A 26,751-nucleotide genomic window follows, 5' to 3' on the forward strand; every position below is an offset into this window, starting at 1 on the left:
ACAAACGAAGCCCTAGAAGAGCTCCCTGTAAAAATCTGCAAAACGAACTCATTAGCCACCTTCAAGTCTCTCCTCCAAACTCTCTTGTGCCGTGATGCCCACAGCAAACTTGACAATGGTCAGTCTGCTGGTGTGCTGCGACCACGGCCGAGCGTGCTGACCACTCTTGTGTCACCGCTTCCTTGTGCTCCCCCGGCGATCTGTATCTATCTATTGTCTCTGAGATTGTCAGCTCTCTGGGGCAGGGACCCTAGAGCCCGTCTAGCCAAGTTTTTATATTTTCCTTTAAATTGGAATACAGGTCTGTCTCATCTTACGCTGGGGTTACGTTCCGCAGTCAGTGCCTAAAGCGAAAATCGCGTATAGTCAAAATTACATTGAGTGTAATGGCGGGCGGAATCGCCCGCACTACAGAAACAGTATTTAAATTGCAAATCCAGGGGTCAGAGTGAAGGGTGTCGTGATGCAATATGCATTTCTCTGTTCTTTGTAACAGCAACGTCTCTGTTATGTGGACAAGTTAGGATTGGTAGGGTCCTTAACTATTCATTTCCTTGATTTCAAGGGCTGGGGTAGACGGCAATGGTATGATTGCTTAGCTGGTTTTGAATGAAGTTTATCACAAAAAAATAATAATAATCAATGAGTTTTCTGGGCAGTTTGGCACCAAATTCTCCACTTCTAGCCTCATGCAAGGCAATGACCTGCAGGACTATTGGTGACTGTTGGCCAAGAAATAACAATAGTGGGGGGAAAGAGTGTACACAGAACGCCTGGCAGAGGGAAGAAGGGGGCCCTGCTATGGGAGAGAAGGGGGAATGAAGGGCATACACAGCTTCTGGCCTGGGGGGTTGGGTGGCATGCAGAGCCCCTGGCATGGGGAGGAGAATTGGGGATGCTGGAGAATAGAGGGAAAATGCGGGGGCAGCGCTGGCATGGGGTGTGGGAGGGAATGAGGGAGTCCCTTTGTGATGCAGAGTAGACCCCTTGGCAGAAGGCAGGGGGGTGCACAGAGTATGGGGGAGGAGGGAATGGGGGGCACACAGAGACCCTGACTTGGGGGAAGGTTTCAGGGAGTCCTGAAGCAGAGGAAGTAGGAGGATGGCTCACAAGGGATGCACCGCGCTCCGTCCAGAGGAGTGACACAGTGTCACTTGCCGTACGAAATGTTGAAACAAGAGATTCTTCTTAGAACATTCTCACGTCCCGCAGTTCTCGGCCTGGTATTTATTGGCCTTCCCTGCAGAACCTACTAGAAACTCTGTCACAAGAGCCTCAGCAACAGTGACCACATCCTGCGCCCACCCCTGTTTCCTCCCTGCAGAGACTCGAACTCTCGTCATGCTGTGGTTCTAACGGGGGCAAAGACACTGCCCGAGCCACTTCAGAGCCACGGTCCCCTTTTCAAAAGTGACCCAGGAGCCTGCAGTTCATTGCAAGTCAACGGGATGGAGGGGGCAGATTTCCAAAGGGGTTTAGGTACCTAAAGATGCAGAGAGGGGCCTAGTGGGATTTTCAAAAGTATCTAAATCCGTTAGGTACTCCTGACCCACAGCCCTCCCCCATGCCATCTCAGCCCTGGGCTTACCCCCACCCGTCCCCAGCTCTGCTGATGCCCCTCAGTCTCGATCCACAACCCCCCTGTTATCCCACCCATCAGCTCCCCCCACAGCTCTGACAATGCCTCCATTCCCAGCCCACAACCCCCTACTGCTCCAGCCCTGGGATTCCCTCCATGCCCAGCTCTGTCAGAGCCCCTCAATTGTAACCTCCAGTCTCCTGCTACCCCAGCCCTGGGCCTCCCTTATGCACACAGCTCTGCCGGTGCCCCTCCGTCCTGACCAATGCGGAAGCAGAGCTGTAACTTTGTATTTTAGCACCCTGGGTGAGGAAGCATATTTGCACCCCTACCATTTTCCCCCCCATCATTTTTCCACCCCAATTTTCCATCCTTGCAGCTTTGTGCCCTGGGTGGCCGCTCTGTTCGCCCCAGATACAGCCCTGCATGGAAGCATTATCTGAACATTATGGTTGCAATATTCAAACCCATCAGGGGTTTTAAACACATTCTAGGCAACTTTGAAAAACTCGCCCAATGCATGTAGCCAGTGGTTAGGTTACTAATACACCACACGAAAGATAGATCAGTCATTTAGCAAAGTCTTTCCCATCCAAAACCCAAAATGAACTTTGGCAAGATACATAGTGTCTGTGAATCATACCGATCTTTTCAAATTTACTGTGCAATTGTAGCAAAGCAACGTTCCTTAAGAGGCCCCAGTCCTGCAAACGTTTATGCACGTGGCTACCTTTATGCACATAACTAGCCCTACTGACTCCTTGCATTATGGCCCAGTCATAATCTGGCTCCATTGTCCTGGGTGCTGTCCAAAGAAACATCAGTAGAAGACAGCCCCAAAGAGCTCACAGCCCAAGCAGTCACGGCAAACAACTCACCTGTGCTAAGCAAATGCTTCCGTGTTTGCAAGATCTGGGTCTAAGACGGTCATGTTCATCATTGTGTTTTCAAACCAACATTTTTGGGGGACAGATCCCCCAGCTGGTGTCAATCGGCTGTATCTCCATTGGACTCAATGGGGCCAGATTCCCCAGCTGGGGTGAATCAGTGAAGCTTCGTTGACTTCAGAAGAGCTATACCAATTTCCACCACCAGGGGACTGGGCCCGTGACGTTGTTTATTGCATGTTTAGAGATGTGTTTCTCATCACTGAGAGGCACAGCAGGGCATGGGGACGGACTGAAGAATAACCCCCCAGTGCCTTGGCTGTTCTCGATCTTGCCTGCAGCTTGCAACTTCCCTGTGACTTATTTCAGAGCATTGGGTCCAGTTTTGCCCTGTGATTGCTCCCTTTACATGCTCCTCTACTGCGTGTTATGTTCTGACCCAGGCTCTAATCCTCTTGCCTTTTCAAAGTGCCAAGCTGTGCAGCTCGCTAGCAGGTTGGCCGGCCTCTTGCATCTGAGTCGACTCCGTGGTTTGACAGCTCGAGATAGGGCTAGCGCTTCCTCTGCAGCCTTGAGCCCTCAGTTGGACAGGGCGAGTCTGTGGAGGGTCGTTTGTTTCTTCTCTTCTCGTCGTTTTCTGGGCAAGCCTGGAAGATGGAGGATGAAGAAGGTTATACAGTATTAAACCTCCGACCCCAGGAGAAAACCACCACCCGCCCGTCACCTGGGAGGATCCAAGGTACGGACGTTAGAAAGTTTTGCTTCATGAGCATGTCGCAGGGCGAGAATGAGTGAAGAGCACAAGTGCAGAGCGCCATTATTCTGATGTGTGTCAGACAGGCTTTTCTTTGACCCCGTGACCAGACCTTCCCTGTTCCTGTTCAGAAATGGATATTTGCACTTGAAGGTTGAGATTTTCAATGCTGCCTAAGAGATTTGGACACCCAAATCAAATCAAAATAAATGGGATTTGGACATTCAATTCCCATAGGCTCTGATTTTCAAAGGTCTCTACATTTGAGCACCCAGAATCACTTGTCACTTTTGAAAATCTTATTTTTAGGGCTGGCTGGACAACAGGAATTCCTTTTTTTGAAAAATGTAGCTGTCTCGACAATTGTTTTAATTCTGCAGCAGAACAAAAATAAGATCCCTGGATATAGCAGGGACTTGAGCCTGGCTCCCCTACATCCCAGGGGAAATGCCATAACCACCCCTGAACCTGAGCAAACTTTGCTGGAACTGATACACTTCCATGAGAAGTTTTGATGAATCGGCATTTTCCAACAAAAACATGTTTGTTGGCAAATTCCCGACCAGCTGAACGTGAGTTCCCAGTGTGGGGCTGCAACCGAACACGAAGGTGATTCTTGGAGCCATAAACAGGAAAATATTGAGTAGGAGTAGAGAGGGGTTTTTTTACCTCTGTATGTGGCATTGATGTGACTGCTACTAGAATACTGTTCTGGTATCTACAATTCAAGAAGGATCTTGATAAGCTGCAGAGGGTTCAGAGGGCGGGACCTCAGTGCTTTCTGAAAACCTGGCCCCTTTAAGGTCTCTAAATTTGAGCACCCAGAATCACTTGCCACTTTTGAAAATCTTCACCCATAACTTGAAAAATTGCTGCAGCATTTTCTTCATTTGACTTTAGTAGATTTCATTGAGGCTTAAAAAAAAATCAAGTCAAGACTGGCTGTGCAACTGTGCTGTAAATTACTGCAGGTAGGGTTGGATGAGAAAGTTCAGTTTGTATTGGATTATGGATATTATCTAACAATGCCTAATGACATCACGTGAGACCAGATTTTAAAAGGCAAAGCAAAGGTTGAAGGCGTCTCACCAAACTTTGCGTGTTTTACAGATTCTCCTTTGAGTTCCCAGCGCTGTAAACTCATGCTAGGGATTTTGGGGGCTGTTTGCATCATTCTGACAGTAGCCGTGATCATTCTGACTATCCTGGGTAAGTGTCTGGATCCCGTCTGTTTTGTGAATACGCAGGTGGTGAAGTTTCTTATGCCTTAGGAATTCAGCTTAGCTAGTTCCTATTCATCGACCGGGGATTCTCAAATTTTCCCATGGCGCAGTCCGCCTGTGAAGGTCCATCTACTGCACACTCTTTTCGGCCGTGTTCAGAGCACATACACTACATGCCCCCCCAACTTGGGTATAAGTGGCAGTGTAGATGGTGAGGCCCTGCTTAGGGGAACAGAGTTAAGATACACTGAACCCTGTGGGTACGCACTCAGCTATGCACCCTACACAGCTCTCTACTGGCACAAGCAGTGTGTCTCCCAGCTACACTTCTGTTTTACAGTGTAGTGTCCCACTGCCAGAGTCTTTCCCCACCAAAGGGGAAGCTTCAGAAGTGGGGAAAGACTCTGGCAATGGGAAGTCAGCGGTGAAAGGCTCCGGCAGCTCCCTGCTGTGGAGTCTTTCCCGTTGCAGAGGGAGACTCCAGCAGTGGGGAAAGTCTCTGGCAATTCCCTGCTACCGAGCCCCACCCGACCGCTTCCTCCCGGCCAGAACCGTTCCCTGACGCATGTAGCTGTGCACCACAGCATGGACCAGTGGTGGGCAACCTGCAGCCCACGGGCCGCGCAGCCCATCAGGGTAATCTGCTCGTTGGCCGTGAGACAGTTTGTTTACATTGACCGTCCGCAGGCACGGCCACCCGCAGCTCCCTGTGGCCACGGTTCGCCGTTCCCAGCCAATGGAAGCTGCGGGAAGCGGGGATTACAGATTCCCTGGTGCACACAACATAATCTCTTACAATCTTATAATCTCTTATAATCCCTGTGCCAATGACAGCTATTGCTGGCGTGGAAAGAGTAACATTAGGAAAATAATGTAATTGTTGCTATTGTATAAAGTAATTTAGCAGGTAAAAGCAAAGAGATTTAGCCCTATGTGGCCAGCTTTTACTACCACCAAGTGCTCTCTGGTTCATCATGGGTTACAGTTTGAGAACTGCTGTCCTATACTCAGATACCACAGCATTAGTAATGTCAGGAAGAAATGGTCCCCGAGCAGGAAATGGGCAGGCCCCAGTTCAGGTAAACAGATAGGGACCGCGGCTTTTAAAATTAAGGATGTGCTTCAGTGGTTTCCTGATTAGGTTCCTTAAAGAGACGATCACCATTAAAACTAGTCAATTTAAAAAAAAGAAAAACAAGCTAAAAGTACAACTGCTACTGGGTTCTCTTGACTGTCAGACCATTTACAATTAAAGCTGGTCGAAAGTTTGTGAACAATTTTTTTCATTCAAAAAAAAATCTTGTATATCTGGAAACAATTTTTTGGTTCCGACAACTTGTCAGTCGTACAAACAATTTCACTGAAAAGTTTTCAGTGCTTTGTTCTGTTTGTGAAAAAATTGTTGGGCTTTTTTCCATTTGTCAAAATTATTTCAGTTTTCAGTTTGCCACTGGGTAGATTTTGATTGGCACAGGTTGTAATATGTTGGTACAAGATGTTTTTAATCCGACTCCTTGATACAATGAATGTGCTGGTCAATTCCTGATACTCTCCCATTGTGTCTCACACAAGAGGCTCTGTAGTTTCCAAACACCAGGACAAATTTTATAAAACAAAATATGTCTAGTGTGAAAACAGATAGTTTTTATATTTTTGAAATTTTTAATAAAAAAGAAAATTTTCAACCAGCTCTATTTACAATCCCATTTTCCTACAATTTTAAGAGTGGTTTTCCTCCCCTGTGAGACCCTAGACCACACTTTTCAGAAGTAATTAGTGACTTTGGACAATGGAGTGGAGAGTGGGCTTATAAATTTTGCAGATGACACCACGCTGAGAGGGGTTGCCAGCACTTTGGAGGACAGGATCAGAATTCAAAACGACCTTCAGAAATTGGAGAATTGGTCTGAAATCGACATGATGAAATTCAATAAAGACAAGTGCACATTGCTTTACTTAGGAAGAAAAAAATCAAATGCGCAGCTACAAACTGGGGAATAAGCATCATCAAGTCCAGCCCTCTGCAATGAGGCAGGACCAAATACACCCAGACCATCCCTGACAGGCATTTGTCCAACCTGTCCTTAAACACCTCCAGTGATGAGGACTCCACAACCTCTCTTGGAAGCCTGGTCCAGAGTTTAATTTCTCTCACAATTAGAAAGTTCTTCCTAATATTGAACCCGAATCACCCTTGCTACAGATTCAGCTCATTACTTCTCGTCCTGCCTTCAGTGGTCATGGAGAACAATTGACCACTCTCCTCTTTATAACAGTCCTGAACATATTTGAAGACTGTTGTCAGGTCCCTGCTCAGTCTTCTTTTCTCAGGGTTAAGCAGGCCCAGATTTTTTAGCCTTGCCTCTCAGGTCAGATTTTCTAAATCATTGATCATTTTTGTTGCTCTCCTCTGGGCTCTCTCCAATTTGTCCACATTATCCACATGTGTCCTAAAGTGTGGCACCCAGAATTGGACACAGTCTTCCAGGTGAGGCCTCACCAGTGCTGAGTAGAGCGGGACAATCACCTCCTGTATTGTACATACGACACTCCTGTTAATACACCTCAGGATGATAGTAGCCTTTCTTGCAACTGCATCACATTGTTGACTCATATTCCATTTATGTTTCAGAGTAGCAGCCGTGTTAGTCTGTATCAGCAAAAATAAACGAGGAGTCCTTGTGGCACCTTAGAGACTAACAAATTTACTTGGGCATAAGCTTTCATGGGTTAGAACCTTATTTGGGCATAAGCTTTCATGGGTTAGAACCCACTGGATTCTAACCCACGAAAGCTTATGCCCAAATAAATTTGTTATTCCATTTATGATCCACTGTAACCACCACCAAGCCTCTTATTCCCCATTCCTAGCTTCTTATTCCCCAGTTATTCTCCTCCCTTCACTGCAGCAGTCCCTGCTTCTGGTCCTATCAGCTGGAGTCTCTTCGAAATACCATCTTCCTTCTCCTTTCTCACATGCGATGTTGCACAGTGAAATACCTAACAATGTTGACATTTAAAGTATCATAATTAGTATACAAATTCTGTGGCCTGCAATGTGCAGGAGGCCAGACTAGACAATCATGATGGTCCCTTCTGGCCTGAGACTCATAGACTGTAAGTCAGCATCTGTTAAAACGGATGGGGCAGTTCACATACCAGGGCTATTGTTTCAGGCTCTCTGCAGACTCAGGCAGAAGTTGCTGGATCAGTTATACTTTGGTCAACGTTTTTAGGGTTCCCCCCACAACGATAATAGCTAGAGATTGACTTAGAAGAAGCTCTGGAGACCAACTCAGTGATCTGTCCATGCCCCCCACCTTTTGGAAAAACTGCCTTAAGTCTTTACAATGTTCTTATGCTGAATGCTACAGACCCCAATAGCTATGGACGAACAAATTGCCGTAACAGACCATATTCCCAGAACTGGGCTGCTATCGCTGATAATTAGAGTTGGCTGGAAATTGTAATTTTGGTTCTGTGGGAAATTCTGACAAATTGAAATTTGTATTCATTCTAAATTGGAATGAAAAGCCAAAATTCTGAAATTTCCCACTGGATAAAAATTCCAATTTTTTTTGGCTGGGAACTATCAAGTCGGTTTGATTATGTTGAAACATAATAATAATAATAATAATTAATAGCTACAATACACTGAATAATAGATATAAAATGTAATATATTAAAATTAATATTTACTACAACATAAAAGTTGGAATGAAATGAATCAAAACAGTAAAGTCAAAACAAAATGTTTTTATCCTATTGAAACATTTTGAAACAAAATGAGAATATCAAAACAACTCCTTTAGATTTTTTCCTCATCAAAAAATTCATTGAAACAGACAAATTCCTGCAAAATGTTTCAGTTTTGATTAAATTATATTTTCCCACAGAAAACTGTTCCGTCAGGTTTTTCAGACCCGTTCTACTGATAACATAAGCAAAGATGCTGATGCCAAAGAAAGAAACGAATGAGGCAGAGGCAAATTGAGCCCAGGGAAAATAATTCAAAATAAAAGAACTACAGGACCAGCTGGAAATAGACAAAAGCAGGCAAGAGAAATGTGAAAGCGCTAAGAGATTACTACATGTAATAGGAAAGGGGGGTGTACGAATTGATACATGCCTGTTTCACTTTTGTATTTAAATAGGAACAGAATAGAACTTGCCTGTGGCTTTTTAACAGTTCAGTTTCTTTCTCCTAAATGACTGGCTGGGATCCATATTACTCAGTACTTTATTACACACACACCAGGCAGTTCTCTAGCCTCTGTTCACACGGCTGCTGTGTGGGGAAGTTTTCCAGGGCGGCTCTCACGAAGGACAGACGGGAACACCCCCAAACACCCCTGCGGACCGTGATTCCGGGCGGAGCAGTTTAAACAGCGCAGAAGGCCGCAGCAGCAGCCCAGCGGACGTCCTCGCTCATCTGAGACAGAATCTGTGCGAGCTGCAAACACACAGCAGCGCAGGTAACCGCAGCTCCTTCCCTGCCTGAGCTGTCCGCCTGCTCTAGTGCATCTATCAGAGCTCCTGCTAGAAAAGTCCCTTCCTGCTACTCCGCCCACATGTGCCACCACCCACCCACCCATCCTCCAGAGCTTCTCTGCACCCACCCGTCCTCCAGAGCTTCTCCGCACCCACCTGTCCTCCAGAGCTTCTCCGCACTGGGTACCAGGAGTGCTGTTAACCACAAGCATTTTCAGATGGGGCTGTGGGGAGCAGCAGTGACACCTCGTGGCCAGTCAGGGTAGCTCTCGGTATATGTAGTACCACGGGGGAAAAGCACAAGAGAGTGAGGGGGAAGGGTTGGGCTAGAACAGAGTGAGGAAGAAGGCAGAGGCTGTGCTGGGACATGGCATGAAGGGACATCAGGTGTCTATCCATCATGCCAGACACCCAGCGAGAGACAGTCCCTGCCCCAGCTGAGATCAGGGCCCCATTGTGCCGGATGCTGCACAGACACACGGCGTGACAGTTCCTGCCCCAGCTGTGATCAGGGCCCCATTGTGCCGGGCGCTGCACAGACACACGGCGAGACAGTCCCTGCCCCAGCTGAGATCAGGGCCCCATTGTGCCGGGCACTGCACAGACACACAGCAAGAGACAGTCCCTGCCCCAGCTGAGATCAGGGCCCCGTTGTGCCGGGCACTGCACAGACATACAGCAAGAGACAGTCCCTGCCCCAGCTGAGATCAGGGCCCCGTTGTGCCGGGCGCTGCACAGACACACAGCAAGAGACAGTCCTGCCCCAGCTGAGATCAGGGCCTCGTTGTGCCGGGCGCTGCACAGACACACAGCGAGACAGTCCCTGCCCCAAAGAACTTACAAGACAGATGAACAAAGTAGTTCTATCCCTATATGACAGGTGGGGAAACTGAGGCACGGCAGGTTGCCATGAATTTTCCCAGGTCACACAGTAGAGTGTGCAGCAGAGCTCGGCATTGAAGCCAGATCACCTGACTCACAGTCAAGTGCCTGAACCCGCTGCATGGAAAGTGTTGAACCATGAAGTGTCTTCAGCCCCATTAATGCCGTGGCCCTTTCCCCCAGGTGGAGGCTCCGAGTGCAGACTCTGCCCCATGGACTGGCTGTCGCACAGAGGAAAGTGCTACTGGTTCTCTAAAGGGAATAAGGACTGGAATGGGAGCCGTGATGACTGTCCAAGGAAGAGGTCTCACATCCTGGTGATCCAGGACCAGGATGAGATGGTAATGTGAAAAATAAAGGGTGCAAACTACACCTAAAACTTAGGTCAGCCTAGCTATGTTGTTTAGGCATGTGAAAAATACCTCTTGTTTTAAATCTGGGTTGAAAAATGGTCAGTGACTGAGAATCTACAACGACCCTTGGTAAATTGTTCCAATGGTTAATTACCCTCGCTCTTAAAAATGTACATCTTATTTCCAGTGTGAGTTTGTCTAGCTTCCACTTCCAGCCCTCGGATCGCGTTCTACCTTTGGCTGCTAGACCGAAGAGCCCATTATTTAATATCTGTTTCTCATGTAGGTACTTACAGACTGATCGAGTCATCCCTTAGCCTTCTCTTCGTTAAGCTACATAGATTGAGCTCCTTGGGTCTATCACAGGTTTTCAAATCCTTTAATCCATTCTCACGGCTCTTCTCTGACCCCTCTGCAATTTAGCAAGATCCTTCCTGAACTGTGGGCACTAGAACTGGACACAGGATTCCAGCAGCGGCCACACCAGGGCCAAACTGAGAGGTAAAAGAACCTCTCTGCTCCATTCAATATTCTCCTGTTTAAGCATCCCAGGATCACATTAGCTCTTTTGGCCACAGCGTCCCACTAGGAACTCATGTTCAGCTGATTATCCACTGTGACCCCTAAATCTTTTTCAGCGTCACGGCGTCCCAGGGTAGAGGCCCCATCCTGCGGTCTTTGTTCTTAGCTATATACATTTAGCCATATTAAAAACACATTGTTGGCTTGCGCCCATTTTACCAAGAAATCCAGCTCGCTCTGTATCCTTGGCCTGTCCTCTTCATTATTTACTGCACCCCAATTGTTGTGTCCGCTGTAAACTTTATCAGTGATGATTTTATTTTTTCTTCCAGGTCCTTGCTAAAAATGTTCAATAGCGTAAGGCCAAGAACCAGTCCCTGTGGGACGCCATTGGAAACACACCCGCTCAATGACGATTCCTTGTTTAAAATTAAATTTTGAGGCCTAGCAGTTAGCGTCCTAACAAGTGTTATATGCCAGGTCTATAGGGGGAAAAAATCCCCTTGTTTGTTTTGGGTCCAACTGAAGGCCTCTTTGGAGATTGTGGCACCTTAGAGACTAACAAATTTATTAGAGCATAAGTTTTCGTGGACTACAGCCCACTTCTTCGGATGCATAAGAGATACAGACTAACACGGCTGCTACTCTGAAACCTGTCTTTGGAGATTGTGGATTAAGTTCTCTGGTGTCCTTTAGAACGACTGCTTTTGCCCCAGGCTAAATTCACGCTCCTGCTTTTCTCCACAGGAGTTCATACAGAACATCACACAAGGGAAATATCCCGTTTGGATTGGGCTTAATGTTACATCCCCAGAGGAGAAATGGACCTGGGTGGACGGCTCCATCTTAAACCAAAATCTGTGAGTGTTTCTTGCTGTTAAATATTTCATGTGTGTCTTGAGGAAAGCTTATCATTAAGTAACTGTGGATGTTTGCAGAGTCAGAGAGAAAGGCTGGCCTTGAACTGGGGCTCAGGCGATCTGGATTTACGAACAGACTCCCTGCGTGACCTCGGCCAAGTCACTTAAACTCTCTGGGCCTCCACTCCCCAGTTGTCATAAGGAATAATTATTCTTTGGCTGCTTTGTGTATTTAGATTGCAGGCCTCTGGAGGAAAGAACTGCCTCTTGCTAAGTGTATAGATAAAACGCCCAGCACAATGGATCCTGATACTGGTTGAGGCCTCTAAGGGTACGTCTTCACTAGCCGCCGGATCGGCGGGTAGGGATAGATCTATTGGGGATCGATCTCTGCTGTCGACTCCGGACCTCCACCGCGGCGAGAGGCGGAAGCGGAGTTGACGGGGGAGCGGCGGCCGTCGATCCCGCGCCGTGAGGACGGGAAGTTCTAAGTTGAACTAAGATACATCGACTTCAGCTATGCTATTTTCGTAGCTGAAGTTGCGTATCTTAGGTCGATCACCTCCTCCCAGTGTAGACCAGGCCTAAGCATTACTAGAACACACATAATACAGAGAGTCGGGGAGAAAAATTCCCAACGGAACAGCTTTCCCACTAGGAACATCTACGCTACAACAGCTACAGTGCAGCAGATGTGACGCTGTAGCACCAAACGTAGGCACTTCCTACAGCAACCGAAGGGGTTTTTCCGTTGCTGTAGGTAGTCCACCTCTCCAAGAGGCAGTAGCTGGGTTGATGGAGGCATTCTTCCATCAGCCTAGCTGCATCTACAGCTAGAGGGTAAGTCAACCTAACGATGTGGCACAGGACGCAACATTTTTCACAGCCCTGAGAGATGTAGTTAGGTCGACTGAAGTTTTTAGATGAAAACCAGGTCTCAGAAAACACCGATTCCATGAAATTGACACGTTGCCTGTGACTGTATCAGTTTTTCTCAATTTTTGATGGAAAACGATCACAACAGTTTATTTCAGTGTCATCCATTTGATTACATTGTATATTACATTACAACATAACAGTGGAAAGATTTTGACCTGATTGAAACATTGCGATAAGGTCTGTTTAGATGTTTCCAAAACAAAATTTTTGGAAACCTCATTTTGCTGTAAATTTCAATGTTTTGTTCTGATTGAGAACAACAGCAAAAAAAATCACCAACAAACCTCCTGATATTTTTGGAATATCCCATGAAATGGAAATTAAATTTTCTAGCTTCTTCTAACAATAAGTCAAGTCCCCTCCTATCAGGAATTAAAGGCGATGCTGAATGTTATTAGGTAGGCAACTTCCCCTTGATTCTCAGGCCGATCACGGGACTGCCAGGTCTGAAAGCATGCACACAACTGCTTGAGAGAAAGGACTGGACTTTGGGCACTTTTGTGGCCCAACCACTAGGAGGAGACAAAGAGCCATACTCAGCAGAGAGCCTGGCAAGCTTTCTTCCAACACGTTTTCCCACCGCCGCCTCTAGGCTAGACTGGTGAGTTCAGTCCCCAGCAGTCGCATGGAGACCAGACGTGGTGGGAGGTTTGGGACATTTATAACCTTGCAGGGAAAAACGCAGAGATAATGGAATACCTATAGCTGAGCAGGCCAGTAGATTTAATACAAAGAGACGCTTCTCTGGACCTTTGTTTGAGAAGTCTAGACACTAACACGGATTATTTCTCCTCCCCCCGCCCTTTGTTCCACAGGTTTCCGGTATCTGGTCCAGCTGTGAGAAACAGCTGTGGGGTGATAAAGGGGAATCAGATGCGTTCGGAAATGTGCAGCGCTGAATTTAAGTGGATTTGTCAGAAAGAAGCCGTCCTGATCTAAGCAATGACAATAGGGAGGCAGTACCCTTAGAAATAATAGATTCCTAGATAGAAAGGCCATTCTGATTGTCTACTCTGACCTCCTGCATAACAAAGGCCAGCCAATGTCACTCAGTAAAAAGCTGATGGGAGAGAGCCACATGCTCTTCATAGTTAGGGTGACCAGATGTCCCGATTTTATAGGGACAGACCCAATATTTGGGGCTTTTTCTTATATAGGCTCCTATCGCCCCCCACTCCCTTTCCCGATTTTTCACACTTATCTGGTCACCCTACTCCTAGTCCTCTGAAAGGTCCAGCTCACCCCTGTGACAGAGTGGGAATTTTCTGTAATATTTTTGTATGACACCTGTGCGTGCCTCAGTTTCCCCTGTATGCCGCATCGTCACCTAGGAGGTAGAAAAGGGCTGGTTACACTCAGGCAGGGGTGGCTGACGCCGGTCTCGAGTGTGGGGCCCATGTCGCTGGAAGTCCATGAAGACAATGGCAAAGCCAACACCCGGGACATTTGCTACCAAGCTACGAACGACCATGGATGGCCCATCCCTCCGCAGGAAGCCAGCCGTGTTTGAGCACCTGGACAACAAAGGACCCAGAAGGGGCCTGGTGGGACTGGCCTGAGATCTTGACCAAAGAGGACAGAGTGGGAGCTAGGAGGGGACACACTGCTTTGGCTGGGGCTCTGGGCCAACCAGAATGGACCTTGCTGTAACTTTTTTTTCCTCTATGTTAACCAAGGACTCTCTACACGGTGTTCCAGACAGCTAATAAACCCTCCTGCTTTTACCACGCTGGCCGGGAGTCACAGCCGATGCTGAAGGAGGGCTGCATGGCTCCGTTTGGGGGTACACGTCTCCCTCAGAGGCCCATCTCAGGTGGCCTCACTGAAGGGAGCTCACAGTGTGAAGCAGGGGGGCTGGAGACTTCGAGGTTCAGTCCAAGGAGGTGGTGAAGCCAAAGGGTTTACCCTGGTGACAGAGTGAGCCCCTAAGGGGGTCTGGCACCCTGAAGGGGTCCTCCCAGGGACTGTTCTAAAGCACTGGGTGTGTGGATCCATGACAACCCCCAATAACCATCATCCTTAGCATGTAGTGCCCTTCCTGTGCAGATCTCAGTGCTTTGCAAAAGGCAAGTGATCACCATTATTGTAGAGGTGGAAGGGGAAATGGAGGCAGAGAGAGAATCACAGAAATGTAGGACTGAAAGGGACCTCGATAGATCATCTAGTCCAGTCCCTTGCACCGAGGCAGGACTAAGTATTATCTAGACCATCCCTGGAAGGTGTTCGTCTAATCTGCTCTTAAAAACCTCCAATGATAGAAACGCCACCATCTCCCTACGTAATTCGTTCCAGTGCTTAATTACCCTGATAGTTAGAAAGGTCTAACGTAAATCTATTTTTTTTTAACCTAAGGTACTTAATACGGAGCCCTCGTTACCACAGTCACTATCTTTAACATCTATTTCTCGTCCCACCCCTCCCCGTCACCTAAGCCCCCTCCGAACCCATTGCTAAGGACCGCTCGGAACCACCCCACGCTCCAGATTCCACCCCAGGTGAGGAGGGGAAGGCTGGGTGGCGCTGGCTGCTTCTGCAGGTGATCAGGCAACTCAGACTCCTCCCCCCACCAAATTAGTTGGCCAGCTGCTAGAAAATCCCCTTTCCTTCCTTCCACCTGGACACAGCCCTGCTGGCACCGAGGAGGCGCTGAAGTGACGCAGGGAAGAAGACAGAACAAAACCGTAGACCCAGCAGTGAGGTCATTTATTTACACAAAGTGCAAAAGAGAGTACAAAAACCTACTTATATACTGACAAAGGTTTAAGCAGCAGTGTTTCTCAAGTATACAGAATACTGAGCCAGGGCAAAACAGGGAAAGTCCCCCAAAGTCTCTCCCAAGCTAGGCAGCTTGTGGGAGGCGGGCTGAAACTAAGCCCTGACTCTTGACTTTTCACAGTTTGGTCTCGGCCTTATTGCGAACGCCCTGGGGCCTGATTCCCTCCATTTCCTTAAACAGCTCCTTTACACCACTGCAGAATGGGGGTAAGGCTGGGTTTGCACCTAACAATCGGATCGACCCAGCTGCATCGCTCAGGGCTAGGAAAAATGTCACACCCTGTGCACCGTAGTACCATCGACTGTAGATGTAGCTTGACAGAAGAATTCTCTCAGAGAGGTGGATCAAATGCACCCACGGCAAAATTCCTTCTGTCGCTGTCAATGAGACTAAAGCTTCCGAGAGAGACAAGGTGGGGGAGGGAATATCTTTTATCCTGGGACCGACATGGGACACGCGACAAGGGAAGATACCGAATTTTGCCGTCTCTATGGAAACGCTACAATATGAAGAAAAAGGAAGCCAAGCTTAAAGAAGTTGTTGGGTGACGGGACGGATCACTTGATGATTGCCTGTTCTGCTCTTTCCCTCTGAAGCACCTGACATTGGCCACTGTCGGAAGACAGGATACAGGGCTAGATGGACCATTGGTCTGACCCAGTACGGGCCGTTCTTATATTCTAAGTTGGTCCAATAAAAGAGATTACCTCCAGGTTCTAAGACACTTGGATGGGAGTTTCAAAAGCATCTGTCTAAAGGTTTTTAAATGAGTGGATACCCCTTTCGGGAACGAATCCCTGATGAGATTCATCAGCCCATCACCTCTAGAAAGGAGAGATCGGACTCTGCTGGGTCGGACACAAACACATTAAGAAATAAATACAGACGAGGGCTGCATTTAAGCATGCGGCAATAGGAAGCCCCAGCCATTCTGCTCGGATGTCGTATCCCTTTTCCCTGGCATCCCGTTTGTGGCTGTGAGGTTCTCTGGGGTGGTGGACGAGTCTTACTGAAGTTTGTTTGGACAGCAGCCAGCAAAATGGGGCCCCTGACCTTGACTGGAGCCTCCGGGTGCCCCTGTGATGTAAATATCCTCAGAGAAGGGATCAGCAGCAAGTCACTCAGCGGCATCATTTGCGCCCCGGCCACCAGCACCCAACGTAGCACGGAAGAGTCAGCTCTGCATTGCTCTTCTCCTGGAGCAGCCCTTCAGCAGCAAGGAAACGCTTCATTCAACGGTAGCCCGGAGTCTGGAACTCGCCAGCCATCTTATCGGCGCCCTGCAGGTGGCGCTGTCACGCTACAGCAGCGCAGATGACCGCGGCAGTGACTGGGCTCCTCCCGTTGCAATATATGCGGATAGCGCAGCAGCAAAAGCAGATCGCAAGTCCGACAAGCCTGGCCTGACCAGTCCCACGCACGTCAGGCACCGCGCGCCGCGGCCCGTCGGCTTTTCCCTAGCCCTTCGTGTGCGCATCGCGTTGGGCGCAGATCCAGTTGCGCAGCGTGTGGCACCACGAGGAGCCGACAGCCTTGTCGTTCAGAGAGGCACAGTTGCCGTGGGCTCGGATTTCAAACCTGCAACACAAGTGCCGTGGGGCCGTGAGTCCCGGCTCCGCATTCTGGGTAGCGCAGCAGATGAAAGCAAGTAGCAACGGGGCCTTAATTACCCCGCTCTCCATTGCTCTCCCCCCTGCTGCATCTGGGCCCAGCATCCCCTTGTGATTTGTTTTAATATCAAATTCTGTTCATTTCATGATGTCCTCCCATGTGGAGCATGCAGCCCTGGGGTTAGCACTGGTTTGTCCCTAATGCAGGCAAAACGTCAGGCCGGATGGGGATCAGACCATAGGTAGGATGTTTCCAGCCCATCACACTATTTAGTCTGATTGTACCTTCTGTTGCCCCCAACCCTTGGTCTGTCTTGTCTAGTTAGACTGTGAACTCTTTGGGGCAGAGACTGTCTCCCTGTGTGTCTGTGCAGCGCCAGCACAACGGGGCCCTGATCTCAGCTGGGGCAGGGACTGTCTCTCGCTGTGTGTCTGTGCAGCGCCCAGCACGACGGGGCCCTGATCTCAGCTGGGGCAGGGACTGTCTCTCCCTGTGTGTCTGTGCAGCACCCGGCACAACGGGGCCCTGATCTCAGCTGGGGCAGGGACTGTCTCTCCCTGTGTGTCTGTGCAGCGCCCGGCACAACGGGGCCCTGATCTCAGCTGGGGCAGGGACTGTCTCTCGCTGTGTGTCTGTGCAGCGCCCGGCACAACTGGGCCCTGATCTCAGTTGGGGCCTCTGGGTGCTACCATAATGACAACATCAATACTACTACTACTAATAATAATAATAAAAGGTATCTTGGGCCAGGTCAGTTACACAGGGGACATCAGCTAATAACGTTGCTACAACAGTGCAAACAAACGCCCACGTACAGAAGACCTAAGATCCCCTCAAAGCCAGCTCCATTAAACAATGCATCGCCCCGCAATCCCGCACCGAATAGGAGTTTTTAATGCCAGAAAAAGATTATTGGTGGTTTTGTCTTCCAACCAAGCTTAGACTGGTCCAGATTCAATGCTTATTCGAGTCACATGCGTCCCAACACTTAGAAAGAGAGAAGACTCACAGGTTGTTGAATTCTGAACCATTCACCCATCTCCAGGGCTCGTCCTCTTTCCTCTACAGGCCGATCCAGTGCTCGGAAAGGCCTTTATAGCGCAGCATGAAAGCCTTTGGGTAAAAGAAAAAGAAAGACGTTATTTCTGGGTGGGTCCTTCTCACTCTCTCCTGCTGAAGCTGTTCCACGTTGACACCTGAACAGTCGCTGGGGCCGAGAGTGAGTGAGGTGGTTAGTGCACACACCTGGGAAGAGACCCAAGTTCAGGTCCCTGATCCAGGCCCATTTTGTAGTCTGGAGGCGTCTCACCTTTTCAGGCAGGGTGTCGATCGTAGCCAGGGAGGCGCCGAAGGAGGAGCAGTTGCTCTGGCTGAAGGTCCAGTTTCCTTCGGCCTCTGAGAAATAGTAACATTTCCCCAGGTACCCGACCCAGCCGTCAGGGCACCAAGGGACAGCAGGGGAGCGTGGAGGATCAAAATGAAGTTTCAGTGCTACCCCTGGGGGAAAAGAGAGACAATAACAGACACAGGGTGACAGAGACCCATTTGTTCCTGTGCAATTACACGCAGCAGTAAGAATTTCACACACACGCTTTCCCCAAGATTAACCCAGCCCATCCTGTGCCCAGCACTCAGATCTGTATATTTCGTGGGTGAATGCCCACTTTGTCAGTTGAAGTGGGCATTCACCCACGAAAGCTTATGCTCCAATACATCTGTTAGTCTTAAAGGTGCCACAGGACCCTCTGTTGCTTATTTCATCAGGTGACCCCTAGTTCTTGTGTTATGGGAAGGGGTAAATGAGACGTTCTCCGCACCAGCCATGATTTTACAGACCTCTCTCATCTCCCCCCGTCGTTGTCTCTTTTCTAAGTTGAACAGTCCCAGGCTTTTTTATTTCTCCTCGTACGGAAGCTGTTCCATTCCCCTGATCATTTTTGTCACCGTTCTCTGCACCTTTTCCAATTCCAATATAGCCTTTTTGAGTTGAGGTGACCAGAACTGCACACCGTGTTCAAGGCGTGGGTGTACCACAGATTTACTGAGTGCCATTTATGATATTTTCTATCTTATTATCTCTCTCTTTCCTAATGGTTCCTAATATTCTGTTAGTTTATTTGACTGCCGCTGCACACTGAACGGATGTTTTCAGAGAACTATCCAAGATGACTCCAAGATCTCTTTCTTGGGTGGCAACAGCTAATTTAGACCCATCATTTGGTATGTATAATTGGGACTGATTTTTTCTAATGTGCATTACTTTGCACTTATCAACATTTTTTAATACATGCAGGTAGCCTTCTACCTTCCTGCTACTAGGCCCACATGTACCCTTCAGATGGGACTGAGAGGAGCAGCAGTGATACCTAGTGGACAGTCAGAGTAGCTCTCAGTATATACAGTACCACCCGGTGGGGGGAAGCACAGAAGAGAGTGAGGGACAGTCCCTGCCCCAGCTGAGATCAGGGCCCCGTTGTGCCGGGGCTGCACAGACACACAGGGAGAGACAGTCCCTGCCCCAGCTGAGATCAGGGCCCCGTTATGCTGGGTGCTGCACAGACACACAGCGAGAGACAGTCCCTGCCCCAGCTGAGATCAGGGCCCCGTTGTGCCAGGCGCTGCACACACACAGCGAGAGACAGTCCCTGCCCCAGCTGAGATCAGGCCCCGTTGTGCCGGGTGCTGCACAGACACACAGCGAGAGACAGTCCCTGCCCCAGCTGAGATCAGGCCCCGGTGTGCTGGGTGCTGCACAGACACACAGCGAGAGACAGTCCCATTGACTTTTCCTTGCTATTTGTTCCTGTTTGTATTGTGGGCTGTTTCTTCTTCAGGATACATCATCCATTTGAATGGACCATATTTTCCTGTAGTTATTTTAAAAAGACTCGACAAACAATATTTTTATTTTAAAAAATATTTATTTTAAATAAATAAAAAAGACTTAAAGAAATCGCTTTAGAAAACAACTCCCTTTGTCATATAATTATAATAAATAATAATACCCAGCTCCTATATGGCTAATCTCAAAGCTAAGGGACCCAACAAGGACATCCATGAGTCATTCTTAAACTAACTAGGGCTCTGAGCCTGTGATCGGAATGTTAAATTAGGGCCAAACCCCACTGAAATCATGGTGTAAGAGGGTCTTTTGGAGGAAAAGTTCATCTAATTTCCCTTCTTTACTGTCTCCAGTAGTTGCCGAATGCTGACCCCATAGGACATTACTGGGAGAGGGCTGGAGATGCTCACCTTCATGGGAGACATTAATCCCTCCCCCATAGTCATTTCTGGATACCCAGTACTGTTAGAGAAACTGCCCTTTGAAAGAAACCTTACACTGGGCTCCCTTCTGCCCTATGTGTGTTGTGGTGAGGGATGCATTTGAGTGTTGTGTAACTATGTTGTGGAGCATTCCTTTGTGGGGTGAGGGGCGGAGCAGTACTTTAAAGTCATGTTTTAGACCTCCTGAAGTGTGATTTACAATATGGAATAATTAAGGAGCTGCCTCAGAAGAGTCCGTTGAGGAAGAAATCTCAGCAGGAACCTGGCTACAATCCACTGTCAGCTCCTGTCAAGGAAGCAAAAACATCTGTTCAGTGAGTGGTATGTTTTTATATCTATACAGAAAGAGCAATCTGAAACTTTGTGCCGGGATTACATTAAAAGAAATGATAAAAATAAGAACTAAATAAAGTCTCTAGGAGAGAGCACAGTGTGTGTGTCTCTCTCTCTCTGTAACAGTCTGCGATATCTCTGAGAACCAAAGTGGCAGCTTGCAGGCAAGAGGTGCATAGCCATTTAAAAGTTTCAGTGCACAGAAAATAAAATTATCCATGGGTTTATTACAATGAACAAGTAGTTAAAGCGAAGCTGCAACTGAGAATTAAAAGGTGCTATCAATTTGAAAAGCACATTTCCATATGGAAATTTGGTGTTTATTAGTATTACAAGTAACCTTTAAAGCCACGTCTACACTCAGATTTCCAGTTGTGTTTTAACAAATTTGAACCAACTTATGTTAAGTGGAGCTAGACAAATAATGAGTTTTTCAGTTTGCTGGCAATTCCAAAAATCTGGGAGGAAAAACGTTGGTCTCAGGTCAAACCAAAAATGAAATGTCAACAAATCAAAAAGTTTAAAACATAATAATAATTTCAGGTTGAAGTAGATGTTTTGACAAAATCAATTCAATGTTTCCCTTTTTTTCAAATGTAATTTAAAAAAACTAAAGTCATTTTGCACAGAAAAATCAAAACATTTAATTTTTAAAATGTAAAAAAAAAAATCTGAATTTGTTTCCTTTGGTTTTTTCAGCCAAAAAAATTTCACTCAGCTCTAGTGTTAAGTAACATGATTGTAAATTCCACTGTAGGCAGGACAAGTGTGTTTATTCCTTGTAATTAAACTTGGGATGAAGAAGAATTTACAACTATGTTAAACACCTCCGGTAACAAATATTTGTCATATTTTAATGTAAGTGTAGACAAACCCTAAAATAACTGACAGAGATAAGAAGAAACCTCTTACTTTCCTCTATTTTTTCCTATCTCAGATGTCCAATCCCGATGATTTTAATGTCCACATTGTTAACTATTTCACTGCTCAAAAAATGTAAGAAAAGAGAGGGAGGAGAGTCATATTAAGAAGATCTTTATTAATGCCAGCTCATTCTGATGCTACAGGAAGCAAATTTGGGAAATTATTGCCAATTTCCCCTCCAATCAGGAAGGAGCCACACCCTAAAAACCCAGCAGAACCAAGAGACCTTCCCTGATCATATTTTTAGCATTGAACAATCTATTCTGAGGGGCAATCGAACGGGTCAGACATTTTTCATAGAAACGGTTTTTCATGTCAGACTGTTTCATTTACAAACACAAACAGGAGCTACAGCTTATGTTTTCTAGACCAAAGTATCCATCGGTACTGAGAAGCTGCCTTCTTTCATGATTTTAAACAAATAAAATAAAGGACTATTTCATCTTTTTCATATAATAACGTCAATAGCAGTAATGCATATTATGTACTAATACTCACCTCACGGAATAACATCAAAAATGTAAATGAAAAGCCCCATCAAATAAAATAAAAAATTCTAAATAAAAGTTTTAAAATGCCAATACAATTTTTTTTTTCTAAAGTCAAACATTTTCCAGAATCCAATTTGGAAGAAAATTTCAAATATATTGGCATGTGTTCTGATTCTGTCTGTTTTGACAGAACAAGGAGCAATGGTCTCAAGTTGCGGTGGGGGAAGTCCAGGTTGGATATCAGGAAAAACTATTTCACTAGGAGGGTGGTGAAACACTGGAATGCGTTACCTAGGGAGGTGGTGGAGTCTCCTTCCTTGGAGGTTTTTAAGGCCCGGCTTGACAAAGCCCTGGCTGGGATGATTTAGCTGGGAATTGGTCCTGCTTTGAGCAGGGGGTTGGACTAGATGACCTCTTGAGGTCCCTTCCAACTCTGATATTCTATGATTCTATGATTCTATGAAAATATTTCGAAATGTCAAAACTTCCGGCGAAACGGAAATTTGGAATTCTGACCAGCTCTAAGTGACAGCTAATGTTGGCATCTCAAATCAGTGAGAGTTGGTTTGGAGGCGGATTGTGGGAGAATACCACTACTATTTTCCCTTTCCCTCCTTGGCTCAAACCCTGGTCATCAACGGGGAGTGGTTGCTGCCCGTCCAAACCACCCATGCCAGAGCCTCACTCTCATAAGCCACGCCTCTTATTTTGGCAGACATCAAGCCTCTGTCTGGAATACTGCAGAATATTTCAAGCACAGCAGCTGAGCGGCGGCTTGGCTCTGCACAAGGGTTATAGATACCATCTGACCCTTTCTCTCTCTGTCTGCATTTTCTGTAGAAGAACATCCCATTTTCTAACCAGCTCCAGTTTACACGGTGCCTGTCACCATGGAGTTCTGGTCACTGGCCCATGCTATGAGACAAATACTAAATATTTAACATGGTCTTTGAGGGGCCAGAAAAGGTAAGAATTTGTCTCCCCTGATCTGAAAACACTGTCTCACCTTCAAAAATATTTCCCAACACCAATTTCAAATATAATTTAAATAGTGATTTTTTTTTTTTGGTTTACAAAAAATTGTTAATAACTGAAGTGCCCCATCACGCTTTGCTCTCCCCAGGTCACAAAAATCTTATGGGGCCAGGTCCCTCCCTGGTGTACCTTAGCTCGGTTGCAACAAAATTCCATAGGGTGGGCTTTCTGCTCTGATCTGCAACGCGGTCATGTTAGAGTGTCACTTGCAGAGTCGATCACCCCAAAGCAGAAACTAGGTAGCTGGGGAATTCTTCTTCCTCACTTTAATTTTGTCCCTGATTTCTCATTGATTTGTCCCTGGTTTGTCATTGAAGAGGTTGAGGGGGCTACATTGCAAACTTGCCCAGCACCTCTGCCAGGCTAACCACTTATAACCTTTTAAGTTTTCAGTGCTGCAGTTTTTAAGCAGTTCGTGCATTGCATATTTTGCCTTGTTAACAGCAATCACTCTGCTAATGCTGATGTGGCAGCCTAACCCATCTAAATCTGAGGAGTTACTAGAACAGGAAAAAATGTAACCAGTAAACTTAGATCCTATCCTCACTGTCCTTCTCAGACTCACTCACTGTTCTTTCCGGTCCATGTCACTAAATCCAACATTATCCTTCTCCACATCAGTCCCTTTTCTACCTGTGGAAGATGGAAATTGTTCACATACCTGCTTGCTGAATGCCCTGGCAAGTCCATACTTGCTCACTGTGGGTCATATCTTCATTACTGCGGCCACAAGCAAACAGAAAAATCAAAATCTCCCAGGCAGAAGGGACACCAAGAAAGATAAATGTGAAAGGAAGCTGGAGACAGCAGCACGGCATTCACAAAACCAGCCAAATAACAGTCATGAACCAGTGCCACGCAGTGCGATTTCACTGCAGCAGGCGAGAGTCTAATGGACACGTCTGGTCTTCGCTAGCTCGGTGCAATGAGACACTGCGATGAACAAATATGGTCACTAAGGCAGCTTGGGGAGTGGATCAGGAAGTGCGTATGCAGCAGGGCTGTCAGCATTCTGCCAACGCCCTTTGGTCTCTTTCCATCTTCCTGATTCATAGGGCTCTTCTCTCCAGTGTGTGTGTGTGTGTGCGCGCGCGCGCTGGATTCCCCGACCCTGCATATGTGTTTGTGTGTGTGTTCTGGATTCACCTACTGTGCCTCTGTGTGTGTGTGTGTGTGTTCTGGATTCAGCTACCCTGTGTGTGTGTGTGTGTATGTATTTCTTCTGGATTCACCTATCGTGCATGTGTGTGTGTTCTGGATTCACCTACCCTGCATGTGTGTGTCTGTGGCCCGTGTGTTCTGGAGTCACCCACCGCGTGTGTGTGTATGTGTATGTGTGTGTTCTAGATTCACCTATCTTGTGTGTATGCGTGTGTGTGTGTTCTGGATTTACCTACCATGTTTGTGTGTGTGTGTGTGTGTGTGTGTGTGTGTGTGTGTGTGTGTGTGTGTCTTCTCCCCATTCTGTGTCTCTGTGTGTTCTGGAGTCACCCACCGCGTGTGTGTGTATGTGTATGTGTGTGTTCTAGACTCACCTATCTTGTGTGTATGCGTGTGTGTGTGTTCTGGATTTACCTACCATGTTTGTGTGTGTGTGTGTGTGTGTGTGTGTGTGTGGTGTGTCTTCTCCCCATTCTGTGTCTGTGTGTGTTGTGGATTCACCTACCCTGCGCGTGTGTGTGTGCAGATATGGTTTATGGACAGGGAAGTCAATTGTACCATGTCACAGCATAGCCACCAGCTAATATCTCCTTTTCCACCCCAGTGCCATAGGGAAGGGGTCTGTTTCCCCTTCAGGAGAACTGCCAAATCTGTTGTGAGTCACGAATTGGGTTGAGTTTAGTAGAATAATCTTCCCCTCCCCCAACAAAGTGCATCCAGGAGAAGGGAAAATGGAAAACAGATGGTGGCTTCAGTTTAGGGACAATGTAGCAAATCTAACCCCTGCAAATCCACCTCTATACCATTGAAGGGTAGAGTGGTAACATCTCATCTAGAATCCCTGTAGAGCAATGAGCCTGTTCCTGCACTTTCTTGCCCCTTTGGAAGTCACTCCCACCAAACCTGAATGCCATCGTTCTGCTGAGAGGTACTGGTGACTGCGTGAATCGCGCACCTCTGAGATTGATGGGTGCGAATGCACCCTTCAATTAACCGTCAGGATAATCTCATCACAAGCCCTCCACCTAAGACAGTTGTGACCCTGCTGAGGAGTTTTGGACTGAGGGGGCAGTGTGGTTTTTGTTGAGTGTTGTTTTGGGAAAGGGGTGTGTGCGTGTGTAGGGAAGGAAGAACACAAAACGGGGGGCAGGAATAGCTCAGTGGTTTGAGCATTGGCTTGCTAAACACAGCATTGTGAGTTCAATCCTTGAGGGGGGCATTTAGGGATCTGGGGCAAAAATCTGTCTGGGGATTGGTCCTGCTTTGAGCAGGGGGTTGGACTAGATGACCTTCTGAGGTCCCTTCCAACCCTGATATTCTATGAAAAGGACCAGAGAGCGCCACACACAGCCTGAAGGAGCATCTGAAGCCTGGTGTCTGACCCAGGCAGAAAGCTGGGGATTGGTTTTTGGGTCAAGGGTGCAGGAGGAAAAGATTGTCTGTGACGAAGCTGTTTCCTGCTATTTGCTTCTTTCTGGGTTCACAGACCCAAGACTTTGTACATGCCTTGTAAATAAACAAGATTGCATCTAAGAAATACCTGTCATCAGGGCAGCGCTGCAGAGGGGGGGCCTTGTGGGGGCTATAGCCACCCCAAAATTTACCTTCTTCCCCCATGTAGCCACCCTTCCCAGTGCAAAGGTCAAATGTTACTCAGATACTTCTCTGCTCCAATTCAAATTCATTCTTGCCATCCGGCAAAGTGGGAGATTGAACCTGTATCTCCTGCCTCACGGGTGAGCGCTCTGCCCACTGGGCTGAAAGTCATAAAGTTGGCAGCCTCGCTCCTATTTTTTTAATATAGTGAAACAGGTGCCCAAACTTCTTGCAAGAAACGGTTTCGGCACAGAAGACTCATGACTCCTGGAGAGGGCTTCCCGGCAAGCAGAGAGAGATGCTTTCCTGTAGCCTGGATTTAAGCCCCTAACTCCATGAGAGGGATGGTGCTTAGGACACACCCGGGCTGGATTAATCTTTTGTGGGCCTCAGCGCCAGAGCGTGGTCCCACCCCCTGCTCCACCCTGAGGCCTCTGCCGGCTCTGCCTCTTCCCCCCCCAAGGCCCCACCCATGCTCCACCCTGAGGCCCCGCCCTCACTCAGCCTCTTCCTCCCAAGGCCCGCCACTCACATGGGTGGAGGGGAGGGAGGGGTGGAGAGGAGCGAGTGGGGGCGTGGCCTCAGGGCAGAGCACAGGTGGGGGCGGGGGCCACAGTCAGGGCACCGGGGCCCCTTCTGATTGTGGGCCTGGCCCCAGTGGCGCCATTGTAAACCTGGTGCTGGACACACCCCCTCTCACTGGCATCTCCCATTGGCTAGTTCAGGCGAGGAGACCCCTAGCCGGCTGGCTATTGTGGATCCCAGGTGCCTATCTCTCCCCATTCACCTAGGACCACATGGCATAAAAAAGTGGCCAGGCCATTAACCATCTTTTGTGCAGCTATTCTGCCGCTGAAAGGAACCTTAGAAAGGTTCATCTGCCCCTGGGAGAAGGATTTAACCCATCACAATTATCTGAGCTTGCTGTGTCCTCTTTCTATGAAGACTTTCATCTTGCATGCTCATGTACAAGTGACTCACCGTTGCCATAACAACTGCCAAGAAAAACCTCCTGACATGCCTTGATGCTGTGATTGGATGAAATTCAT

The 26,751-nt window shown here is 47.5% G+C and overlaps 1 protein-coding gene and 1 long non-coding RNA gene across 2 annotated transcripts; one reads left to right on the forward strand and one right to left on the reverse strand.

The window, feature by feature from the left end:
- Positions 1–8,729: 8,729 nt before the first annotated feature.
- On the forward strand, positions 8,730–14,197 carry LOC103306902 (killer cell lectin-like receptor subfamily F member 1). The gene is made up of 4 exons (XM_065564227.1): positions 8,730–8,918; positions 10,000–10,157; positions 11,439–11,551; positions 13,306–14,197. The coding sequence occupies exons 2-4, from the start codon at positions 10,029–10,031 to the stop codon at positions 13,427–13,429; spliced, it is 366 nt and encodes a 121-aa protein (XP_065420299.1). The 5' UTR covers positions 8,730–8,918; positions 10,000–10,028; the 3' UTR covers positions 13,430–14,197.
- A 975-nt stretch (positions 14,198–15,172) lies between these two features.
- On the reverse strand, positions 15,173–23,916 carry LOC135974921 (uncharacterized). The gene is made up of 4 exons (XR_010591987.1): positions 23,607–23,916; positions 18,187–20,448; positions 17,887–17,990; positions 15,173–16,844 (listed from the first exon to the last, which is right to left on the reverse strand). It is a non-coding gene; the product is annotated as an uncharacterized LOC135974921 (long non-coding RNA).
- Between the last annotated feature and the right edge of the window lie 2,835 nt (positions 23,917–26,751).

This window comes from Chrysemys picta, chromosome 12 (genome assembly GCF_011386835.1).
Source record: "Chrysemys picta bellii isolate R12L10 chromosome 12, ASM1138683v2, whole genome shotgun sequence".
Lineage (NCBI taxonomy): Eukaryota > Metazoa > Chordata > Testudines > Emydidae > Chrysemys > Chrysemys picta.